This window comes from Anas platyrhynchos, chromosome 1 (assembly GCF_047663525.1).
Source record: "Anas platyrhynchos isolate ZD024472 breed Pekin duck chromosome 1, IASCAAS_PekinDuck_T2T, whole genome shotgun sequence".
Classification (NCBI taxonomy): domain Eukaryota; kingdom Metazoa; phylum Chordata; class Aves; order Anseriformes; family Anatidae; genus Anas; species Anas platyrhynchos.
Window position 1 is genome coordinate 9,611,406 of NC_092587.1, and position 12,562 is coordinate 9,623,967.

Here is a 12,562-nt window from a genome sequence, read left to right on the forward strand (position 1 = left end):
GTTATAATAAGCATCTCAGTGTTGAGGAACTTCAAGTGTTCTCTCCTAGCTCCCTCTCTATGACACGACAACCCACTTTTGCAATGTTTTACAATCTTTAAAGGTTATCAGTTCATCTTGTAGCAGTAAAACCAAGTATTGTAGTCATAAACAAAATTTTTGAAAGCTTGCAACAGACTAAATAGGACATTTGAAAAAGTCTTGTCTTAACACTTGCATCATCTTAAACTCAGGTCACACTTTTCTGATCCAGTTCAAGCCAAGGATAAAATCATTCTGCTCTCATCCAGTGTGCCAGGAAACACACCTGTAGTCCTGTGGTGTGAGAACTTTTGATCCTTTCAATTACTTTATCAGAACTGGAAATCATACAGAAACAGAAATCAAATTCTGTTGTGATGACTAACTCCTTCACACTAAGAAGTTTCAGATGAATGAAATTCTACAAATCTATTAATATCAAATCTATTAATATAAAATCTATTAATATGTCTATGGAGTCTCCTAACGATAAACAATATTTATTAATTTAAATGTAGGAAGACAACTTGTTTTAATATCTCCTGCCTGATCCTTCCTTGTTACATGTACAGGATATTATTAGTGGGGTCAACAGCAGTGTCTACTTGTTTTGTTTTGTTTTGTTTTGTTTTGTTTCATTTGTTTTGATAAAGGCTAAAAATGTGGAATGATTTTTTCTATATTTGGTGTCTTCTCTGCAGAAATTTTCAGGCATTTCTGTGAAGACACACAGGAGAAAAATTGTATAATTTATGCTCATGCGAAGAAAAAAGTAATCCTAAAATCTCTGTTCCTCTAAAATGCCTTTGAGACAAAGATCAAGAGTTGCAGAGATATGTGGATTAAGAAAAAAAAAAAAAAATGGAGAAAAGAGCTTCAGAGATACCACAGAGACAGAACAGAGGGGATAAGTCAGAAAGGTCATACTTGGAAGAGAGAGAGAATGAAGAAGACTATCAGTGCTAAGCATCTACTTAAAAAGCTACGACATATCATAAAACTACTATGTTTTAACATTCCACTACTACCAGTTAATAAAAATGTATGAAATACGAGAAAAGTGGGTATCCTTGTGTGTTGATTTTCATGTACTTGATGACATCCCACTAATCTCAATTCACTGATTTTCTATTTGTCTGGCAATTAAGTAGAAAATTTTTCTCAGTGGGTCTAAAAAGTACTGTCGGGTGAGAGACCATGCAGATGCCATATGGAAGAAGACATTAGTAGTAGTAGTAGTAGTAGTAGTAGTAGTAGTGGTTTCCTTCAAAGAAATAAAAATAGAAAAGGAAAAAAAAAAAAAGAGGGGGGAAGAAAAAAAAAAATCAAAAAAAAAATCTAAGAATTAAGAAATTCAAAGACTGATATTAAAAAAGGTTCGTTTGTCCTTTGCATATTCAGCTTGCCCAGAACAGTTAAAGTTGTTGCCCCATCCCTGGAAGTGTTCAAGGCAAGGTTGGATGGGGCTTTGGGAAACCTACTCTAGTGGGAGGTGTCCCTGCCCATGTCAGGGGGGTTGGAACTGGATGGTCTTGAAGGACCCTTCCAACTGAAACTACTCTATGATTCTATGATATACATATTTAATTACACAGTGTTTTTGTTACCTGCCTGTGTAGGCTATCTAATTCTTTTGCAGAATCACAGAATAGTCATGGGACTGGCCCCATCCCTGATGCCCACGTACAAGCAGAGACAATTGAAGTAGAACCTGGTCCAGTTGCTTTGTCTGGATAAAGTCCCCTACAAGGACCAGGTCCTATGAATGTGAGGCTGCTCCTATCTGTCTGTCGAGTGCCTTGTGTTTATTCTACGTTTTCAGGTGACCTGTGGCAAGCATCCACTATAATGTCACTTATCCCTCTCTTCCCTTTCATCCTAACCCATGAACTCTCAGTCAGCTCCTCATCCATCCACAGGCAGGGCTTAATGCTCTAATGCATAAAGGACAACACCTTCTCATCGTCTTCCCAACCTGTCCTTCCTAAAAAGCCTGCATCATTTCATTACAACGCTCCATCACGGAGCCATCCCACTACATCTCCATGATCCTAGAAAGATCATAATATTGCAACTGCATCTACATCTCTGACTTGTTCTCATGTTTATTCCCCATACTGTGTGCATTAGTGTACAGGCACTTAATAGAGGCACCTCAGTATGTCAGATTCCTAAAGAGGGTTTGAGAGATTTCTCCATGCTTGTGCCCTGTAGGTATTTTCCTTCTTACATGCAGGTTGGAGGTGACCCTGCTTACACCCAATGTTGTGGAATCAGTGCTCCTGTCATTCCTGTCATATCCATCTTGTCATATCCTGTCATATGTATTCTGGCCATGGCTCTGCCACAGACTCTCCCTGTGAAACAATAACTTCTTTCAAATGGTCATTAAGACACAGGATTGTTCTTATCTAAATATACTAGTCCAAAAACTGGACTGAAAGAGCAAACTTTCCAAAATGAAATTCCTCCACTCTCATTTACACATTCATTTTATGATAGATTAACTTGTCTTTTGGAGATGTATGTCCTTTTTCACTGAGAATTGAAAGAGCCTAGAAGAAAAGCTTTGATTAGAAGGCCAAATTTTATAATAGCTACTTTATAATAGCTATAATAGTTATCTGAGATTAATCCCATGATAATTGTCTTACACTTCATATGAGCTGGGTCTTAAAACCCAGGGTCTGAGAAACAGAAATGTCACACAGTGAGTGAAAATGAACAGAAATTTTACTCAAAACATAGAAAACACTGCATAATATTAAACACTCCAATAAACCAAGTCCCAGGAGTTCCAAAATTAATGGATACATTTTTCTCACTCTCTCTGTTCCTAGTTTAGCACAGAAAGGATAATGACCCCACATCTCAAAGCAATGTTTGAAAAAAATTTAATTGCAATGTTTATGAAGCTTAAAATACGCTAATGAGTCCCAAAGTATTGCCTCAGGGAAAATGAATAATTCCTTCTTCAAAGGAGGGTGCAAATGGTGGAACTAAAGGAAAGCATGAGGTTATACAATATAAAAATATTGATTAGCAATGAATTACACACACACAAAATAGTTGTGCAGTAGCCTTAAGAAAATAAAAATAATAATAATAATAATAATAAAAAGTGTTATTTTTCTTGAGTTTATTTAACTTGTGAGGGAAGACATTTGCTGACTCTTCATATCTCTTGCTCTGAATTTAATGCCTAGTGCATCTAATAAAAGTTAGTAAAATGAATATCTAGATTTGGATAATATACTACAGATTAAAGAAACATGAAATATGTTTTATAACTTATTAACTCCTGAGTCATAGTGCTTAAAATAAGCTGTGATAAATAAAAGCTCTAAACGTGCTTCTAAACATGTCATAAGTGTCTATCCATGGATTTGGTGAGACTAGGGTACTAGTATAAAGTGGGAGAACTAAGATTTTATACATGATGGAAAAGGAATTCTCTATATGCAGATCATCACTTGACATATTAAGCACATGACATATTAAAACAACAACAACAACAAAACACAAGCAAACAATCAAAAACTTTTATGTTTTTAATCTATCCTTTTTAACAGAAATGCTAAGATATTTCTATGTTTATTTTTTATGTAAACAAGGATGAATGTGCGAATTATGTCCGTGTCCTTCACCGATACAACAGAACACATCTCCTGGCTTGTGGAACAGGAGCTTTTGATCCACTCTGTACCTTTATTAGGGTTGGGCACCCATCCGAGGTAAGAAATATCTTTCACAGTAACGACTCTTTAGATTTATATTGCAGCAAAACCTCTATGGCTAAAAATAAATATTTAAATTCAAGTGCTCAGAGTTCTCATACAAAGCATACAAGAGGCTGTTTTTCCCAACGGAAATGTAATCATCATTCAAAATTAAGTTTGTGACTAGGGGATCTCACTAATAAGGTATATTTTGGAAAATTAAGCAAAGGACTCATCTTTTCATCTTAGAATTTTATACTATTTGAGCTGATACAGCACTTTTTGAAACAGCATCCTTCTTAAATATTTCATTTTTTAGCATAATCTGTTTTTTGGTGTTGTTATTCTGTTTTGTTTTAGGGAATAATGCACCGTATAACAAATATAATTTTAGTTTGATGGCAGATGGAATATCTTAAACATTTTTTACCAAATTCAGCTCTTAGTGTTGATCATATTCAACAATGCTGAATGTATTCAGCAATTCCTTAATATTAATTTTAACTGGGTAAAATAATACTACAGAGCAGATCATTAAATGTAGCATAGAATCTATACAATCTGGATCCTTCCTGCCTCAATTATATTAGATCAGAGTTAAAGGATCACCAAATGTACCAATTCCTCATTTTAAATTAGTGTTTAAACCTCCTTAAGTATCTTCTGATTGTATGAAAAAACTTTGTTACTACATGGAGACCACAATGCTGACTGGTTGGACTTTGGACTTGCTTACATCCTGATTCCCTTTATCCTTGTTTCCTCCTGCTCCTATATACAGCCAAAAAAAAAATTAAAATAAAATAAGTAAAATAAAATAAAATAAAATAAAATAAAATAAAATAAAATAAAATAAAATAAAATAAAATAAAATAAAATAAAATAAAATAAAATAAAATAAATAGAAGTGAATATATTCTGAAATTACTTCTAAAAAAAAAAAAAAAAAAAAGAAAGAAAAAGTCTTAGACAGTGTGGAAAGTTATTAATTAAAGGTATAGATTACATTACCAGTTCTGGACCTGCCAGTCCATATGGAAAAACCAAAACTAAAATTCAACATGAAAACTGGACACTTAGAGCAATCCTTTTGCATATACGTAGTGATGCTGAAGAAAATATTTATTCTACTATAAGGTGAAGCAACCAGTAAGGAATCCCACTGTTTATCCAAGCTGCCCTGAATTTGGAGATTTTCAGTAGGATGTTAAAGAGGCATATGCGATGACTGCTTTTAGGAATCTGACCAGAGATTCCTGGTCATGCAGTTTGAAGATGTGCTGGATAATGGCTTAGTTGTCTCGTGTTTAGTGACATCTCCCAGTAAAGTTGAACATTTTTCATGGAGCTGATGTTAAAACACCATCCAAGAGAGTTCTTGCTTTTTCCAGTGCCATGTACAGGATTTTCAATTTGATTGCAGTTATATTAGTCCACTTCACAGGTAGGTTTAATTTTGTGTATACTATTTATAAAATAACATAGAATGAACAATAATAACCAAACTTACTGATGATCATAAGAAAAAATAAAGCTTCTAAATAAATATTTACAAGTGTTTTTCTTTCTCTTTCCATATTTTGCAATGTTTGCCAAACTCGTTAAGATGTGTTACAAATAATCCGTTGATATGTATGTATATACAAGGAGAAAAAAATATATTTAATGTTTTATGCAGCTGAAATTGGATAAACTGGAAAAAACTCTGCTATATTCTAGAAAATTAAAGCTCAGTTTTGAATTATGTTCTGTAAGTTTAAGTCTTACCTTCAATTGTGAAAGAAATATTGCAAATATATCTTATACATATTTATTTACTTTTGCCTAGTACCACCCCCCCTGCAATGGGAAGGGACATATTTCACTAGACCAGGGTTGCTCAAAGCCCCATCCAACCTATCCTTGAACACTTCCAGGGATGGGGAAGTGTATGTTAGTAATTAAGTTAAAATACAATGATGATGATGCTAGCGATAATCTTAATATACATTTTAACTGTATGTTAACATAAATATGTGACTACAGGGGACATTCTTCCTTCCCACCCCAACACACCTGCAGTTATTCCATATCAGAATTACTCACTTTATCAGTCTATTAATAATGTGTTTTCCCTAATTCATTTTCTCACAGATTACAGTTTATGCTCGCCTAACCAATCTGGTTTTATTCCATCTTTTACATCACACTTCAATTGTTATTTCATATGTAGCTGGGAGTTTTGTGCCTTCCATGTCAAAGCAGCTATTCTTCAGACTTTTCTCATACATACAGTATTACTTATCGGTGTATTGGTCAGAACAGCAGGAAAACAAAGAATAGGGGCTAGAGATGATTTAAAATAAGCAGTTGTCTCAAATAAATATTAATAACAGATATATTTTTTATAAAGTCTACCAAATAAGTCAATAAATGTATTTATTTTAGTAATATATATATTTTAATAAGCCTTTCTGTGTAAAAATGTACCCCTTTGACAGATTAAACTAGAACCACATCACCAGAAACAATCTCCAAGAATCCAATCTATGCTGTAAACCTTCATCTGCTGTTAAAATCAGAAGCACTTCAATAGTTACGAATGCAGTACAGGACTTACATTTAAAGCTATTTGACATTCAGAAATACATTGCCTTCTAAAAATAAGGAACAAAATAATGAGCAATTAAAAAAAAAAAAAAAAGTGAATTTGCATTTTTTCTTTGGTCCTGTTATGAACCTTGTGTCAGGCTTCCTTGTACAGTTTAAAAGAAGCAATGTCTATATATTTAGGAACACTATTTAAGAATGTATAAGCAACAGACTAATAAAAATAGAAACCAAACAATAAAAAAAAAAAAAAGAGAGAAACAAGATTTATATATAAGAATGTGTGGCTCATGATCCTCCCCTTATGTATCTCTGTCCTTCCTTTCCTTCTTTTTGTTTATTATTCTCCCTTTTAAAACTGAAGTTCTAAAACTTTACCCACACTGAAGTCATGGGAAAATTACAATTTTTCTGTTTATGTAGACCAACAGGAAACTCTTTTGCTACGCTAGTAGCTATAAGGACATAAGTAGCTAGACTAATTTCCATTATCTGAAAAGTTGACCATCAGGATTAAAAAAAGACAGGTGCCGTGTGTATGGTAGTTTAAAAATAACATATGGTATGTGCTTGAGTGGGGAAATTGTAATCTTGAAGGATAAGGTTATCATGTAACTGCAGGAAGTAAAGGGACCAGATCTGTCCTCAGAAAATTGCAGTTTAGACTCTGTGGTTCTCTCTGGTGAGAGTACCCTGAGTCAGTAACTTCAATTATTGTCTTGCAGTTTCCTCCACCTCAGCTCTCTTGCCTCTGTCTGACTTTCATGGAAAAGAGAATAACAAATGGTTGGCAGCTGCTCCCCAAACTCTTTAGGTCCAGCCTATATATAGAACCTAAATATAAATATATATATATATACACAAATATATATATATCCCACAAATAACCTAATCAGGGAATACAGTGATCCTTACACAGCACTACTGGCTCCCAGCCAGCCTCAGATGGAGACCATGACAGCATCGCACTCTCTGCATTTTTCTGAATTTATTTTTATTACTAAGCACACTTGTACAAAAACAGGTTTGTTCTTTCTTATACATTAATGCATCTATTTCTTCTTTACTACCCAGTTCAGAGCACAATTGCACCCATCTGGCTTGATAACATGCTCCCCAGCTACTAGTGATGCTTCCAGTGAACAGAAAACTGATTAAGAAGAGAATTATAATCTTAGGTGGAAACATTACAAGAAAAAAGATGTCTCTACATAAATATTTATAATGAAGTGAGATAAAATAGCACAACACAACAAAAGAAAATTTGTCCATACCAAAAGCAGTCTTAAAAATATAAGAACATTCCATTCTATGCAGCAGCAAAAACTGCTGCTTTTTTTTTTGTATGTTATTTCTTAAAAAAAAAAAACAAAAAAAAAAACAACAACAACAACAACAAAAAAAAAAAAACTAGTAAAACTGAGACTTTTTATTTAAGGGGTAAATGCTAGATTATAATATGTAGTTACTGCATATAAAGAACATTTCTTATATATATTCATATTTTTTTTAATATATTGAACTTCATTATAAGAAAAATCTAAATTGATTTGTGAAGTAGGTTACTTCTGTAAAGAATCTTTGGGATCTTTTATATTTGACTGTTTCTATACCTTCTTTTAACAATGATACTTTGCAGACCTTTTGGGTTATCAAATGTGGGAGGAAAAAAAAAATCATTTTAGCAGACTTCCGTGTATCTGTACATGCCTAGCTATCAGAGCATATAAAGCATTAAGTCTCCCATATGGAATTATGAACACAGAAGAGATACTTGCTTTGTGGTCTCTACCTTAAATTAAGTGTCCGTATTGCTTTCTGAGCAATACTGACAAGGCAAGACGTAATCCTCTCAGCAAAAGATTGCAGGTTCTTGAATTTTAATGTGCATGTTAATAACAGTTAGATATTGTAGACATTTAAGAACTTGATAGAAGGACTGTATTTTCTATAACCTCGGCCCTTGCAATTTACTGAAAAATACAAAGAGAAACAGTGTGGTGGAACAAAATAACCAGCTGAGATTCTAGCTCTTGTGTCTCAGTAGTCCCATGTTGCAGGAAAAAATGTATTTTGTTGCTGAATAATAGTGAATGCTTCTATTAAATCATCCATTTCTGAATATCTTTTTGGTAAGAAAATGGAGTATAACAATTCTTCCTTTGGACTGTGATAATATCCCAAAAATGGGTTAATGCTTGTATTCATATTCTACATTAGTCTCTATCCTTATTCAATAATTAGCATGCTTTTGTGAGGTGCACTCTGTCTTATGAAAAAGAGTGTTCTTCCTCCAGGTGCATAGTCTTACTATGCAATTACAAATGCATACTTTCTCATCCAAAACAGGTTTGAGTTGTGTCTTGGAGAACACTGGACTCCTGTCAGCAATCAGTGAAGCCAAAATATAAACAAAAACAGGCAGAATTTGGTTGATGGCAGAGCATTATTTCCTGGAACTTACTGAAAATCAGAACCTTTAAGTTTCTCAAAAAAACAAAACAAAAAACAAAAAACAAACAAACAAACAAACAAAAAAAAAAAACAGTAAAACATGTCCTTTCCCCTAATCAGTTTTCCTAAAAAATATTAATCTAAGTTACTATGTGGTAATTGAAATCTTTCACAATAAAGTTATATTAAGATACCTTATATAATGATTGAATTAATCTTTCATGCTTTTAATGGCTTATAGAAATATAGTAGAAGTAGTTTCTATAGATCATAATTATAGAGATATCATTATATTTATTTTAAATAATTGAAGTTTTTAATTATTTCAACTAAATATTATTAAATAACTATACTTGAGCATGTTATTAATATAAAAAATAAGCAACATTTATTGGATTTGTTGAATTCCACCTCATAATTTTTTTCTTCAACTACAGTCTCATGAAATATATTTTACTAATTCAAATTATTTATAAATTCTGTGATACGTAATATACATATACATAACCATTTGAAAAAATAAATGTATGACAGATTAATACAGTTATTTTATTTTAGTATTGGTTTAATCGATACTGCTGTGGAAATCCAGGCTGTTGTGGTCACTTTAATAATGTTGCTGCCAGCATTATTACCTTATTACCTATAAAGTTTTTATAGGTATATACATATAATATATATATAATGTAATATATATATATATATAATATATATGTATATAATGCAATAATTATTACATTATTACCTATAAATATATTACCTTTCTAAAAATATACAATTATTGTCAATGATAGCAATAAACAGCTTTTGATTTTTTTCTCTCTTTCTAATTGTTTTGATTCTGATGAATGTTGCTTTCCCAAATCTAAACATTTCAACAAATTACCCAACATTTTTCTGCCATTTAGAAGTTACAAATACGGAAAAATTTGACTGCCGATTTTGAAGACAGAACTAAGCTGGAGTTTCCAAAAGAGCATACTCCAACAAAACATAAGGTAATTGCCAGCTGCTCAGTGAGCTCATTATCACTGACTTCATGAAATATTTCCAAATGTCAAAAAGGCCATCCAGATCAGAAAAGGTGGGTTTGTCTATCATCCAAAAAAGAATTTCCTTCATATTATTACTATTAAATTTTGTGTGTGTGTGAACAAAGCAAGAGTCAGAGACCCTCCAACCTCAATTTCCCATGATGCACTGAATATGTATCCTTCCCACGTGTTCTGTGAGAACAAAATGAGATAAGTCTTCAAACAAAATACGAAAAAAAGATGAAGGAAAGTAGAGGAAAAAAAATTTACTCTGCTTCAACTCTTGTCAAATCAACTGTTGTCACTCCTGTTGCCTTTGATACCACTAGGAAAAAGAAAGTTTTGTAGTAGAAGATGAGTAGATAAGAAAATGAGTCTGTAGGAGAAGATGAGAACAAGAAACGTTTTCCATTATCAGTCAATGTTTCTTCACATCTATTTACTAGTAAAACAGTTCTTCTGTACTGTTGTAAATAGCTCAAAATACCCATGAATTATGATGAACCTTAGGTAAATCAGATGAAGATGTCAGACAATTTTTTTTTCTTAATGATCTATCTATTCAGCAGAGCAGCAGGTTCTAGGAGCAGCTTTCAAATGTCCAGACTGCCTTATTAACCATGAAGTAGCTTTAAAAATGTATGGGATTTCCACCAAATACAGATAGTGTATTTGGTGTAATACTCAACCTCCATAGGACCTGCAAAATGAGTGGAAATACAAAAAGAAAACAATTTGCAGAAATAATATCCTATGTTTTTTACAAACTATATGGAGACAAAAAGACACAACTGATTTATGGAGACTAAGGTCTATCTGCATGAGAAAAACCTGTTGAGGGAATGGAAGATGTGGTAAAGAACAGTGCATTAGACATATCAGCAGAGGAAACTAGGGCTGTTTTGTCTGGACGAAAGGAGGCTGAGGGGAGACCTCATTGCTCTCTATAATTACCTGGAAGGAGGTTGTATTGAGGTGCACATCAGTCTCTTTTCTCATGTGACAGGTGATGGGACACAAGGAATTGGCTTCAAGTTACACCAGGAGAGTTTTAGACTTGGATATCAGAAAAAAAAGTTCTTCACAGAAAGGATGAAATAGGATGAATGGGCTGCCCAGGAAGGGCAGAAATACCACCATTCCTGGGGGTATTTAGGAGATGTGTTATGTGGCACTTAGAGACATAGTGAAGTGGTGGACTTGGTAGCATTAGGTAATGGTTGGACTTGGTAATGTTAAGGGTCTTTTCCAATGTAAATGATTATATGATTCTATGATCAAGAATTTTTCTTCCAGAACATGCTGTAAATCTTAAATGTGTATGTAGAGCTGGCAGAGTACCTTTTTCAGTGCCTCATATAACTAAGTAAACTGCCTACAGCTGTATTTCTCCACCTCAGAAAGCTGATGGACTAAGTCATCCTTTCCACAAAACACCCTGGCTGTTTCAGGGAACCCACCCTAAATATTTCTAATCTGATGTACTGTTTATTAAGCTCTTTCCTCTTCAATTAGCCTGATGGGATTCTGCTTGTCAGGGAACAACAGCTTTAAATTCCAAGTCTTTTAGGCCTGTTAGAAAGAAACACCCTAAAGTGAAGTAGCAGGTGTACTTGTTTGTAGAACAGTTCATTCAAACTGGAATTTCTCCTGTCTTTATAATCTGTGTTTCTCTTAATAATTCATTGGATTAGAGGAGTGACACTTGTTTTTCTATATATTCTGTAATTCAGAACAAAAATAGGATAAGGTTCAACTGTGCAATATGCTTTCCATTTGCCTTCCACCCCCCAAAAATTAAGTAAAATAAGTCCCTCAGTTCTTGCTTTAGCAATTGAAGTGAATTGACATGTAAATTAGAAAGAAATAGCCTTTACAGGAACATGCGAGTATTCCAATTTAATATCTTAGTTTAATATTTACATGGCAAAATTTTTATGTTCTTGACCAACGTTTGGTAAAGTCATCATTATTTCAGATTGTTAAGGAACAAAATTCTATACATATTTATGTCTATTATGTTCAGATATTTTTTCTGATTTTTCTTTTTATAATCAAAACAATGATCTGCACAGTTATTCCATCTCCATGGTTTTCCCTATTACCTCATCTCCGCTCTCAGTTTGCATAGGATTAGGGAGGAGGAACATCTGGTTCCACTGATCAAACAGAAGTGGGTGTTGGTCAGTCTTCATTAAATAGAATGTGTGACAAATTCTTGCCCTGAAAATATTTGCTCAGAGACATAGTGTTCCTCTTTGGAAGGATAAAAAGACACCACTTCAAAAACCCATCCACTAAATCTTAACATGTATATCAACACAATCTATTTGTGCATTTGAATCTGCAATGCTAATCACTATGAAATTGCTTTCTTATTGAAGTTCTGTGTACCTATAGTTCATGTTATAGTTTATGTGAAACTATTAGTTAAGTTGAGTGATCTTTAAACTAATGTCAAGAGTTCATGTACATAAAGTGACATCAAGTAAGCAACTCACTGTCATAGAATTTTTGACCAGAAGGGATCATTATATCATCTAGTCTGAATTGCCACCTCACAGGCTGTTAAATTACATAAAAGCATCCAAACGCCTCAAATTTCATTTAGATTAAAGGATTTCAGGTTTTAGAAGTGAAATATGTATGTGTTTCAAGAGAGATTAAAATGTTACCTAAACTCAGACAGGAAATGAATTAAATTAATATTATCTCTAAGCTCGCAGAAAAAAAAAAAAAAAAAAA

The 12,562-nt window shown here is 33.2% G+C and overlaps 1 protein-coding gene across 2 annotated transcripts in view; it reads left to right on the top strand.

Moving 5' to 3' along the window:
- Positions 1–12,562, top strand: part of SEMA3E (semaphorin 3E) — a 153,485-nt gene that overhangs the window by 89,844 nt on the left and 51,079 nt on the right. Inside the window, exons 4-5 of one of the 2 annotated variants that reach the window (XM_005015471.6) lie at positions 3,636–3,755; positions 9,692–9,781. In XM_005015471.6, coding sequence (XP_005015528.1) covers positions 3,636–3,755; positions 9,692–9,781 — 210 coding nt within the window. The remainder of the gene's footprint in view (positions 1–3,635; positions 3,756–9,691; positions 9,782–12,562) is intronic. The other variant, XM_005015472.6, reaches the window with a different exon arrangement.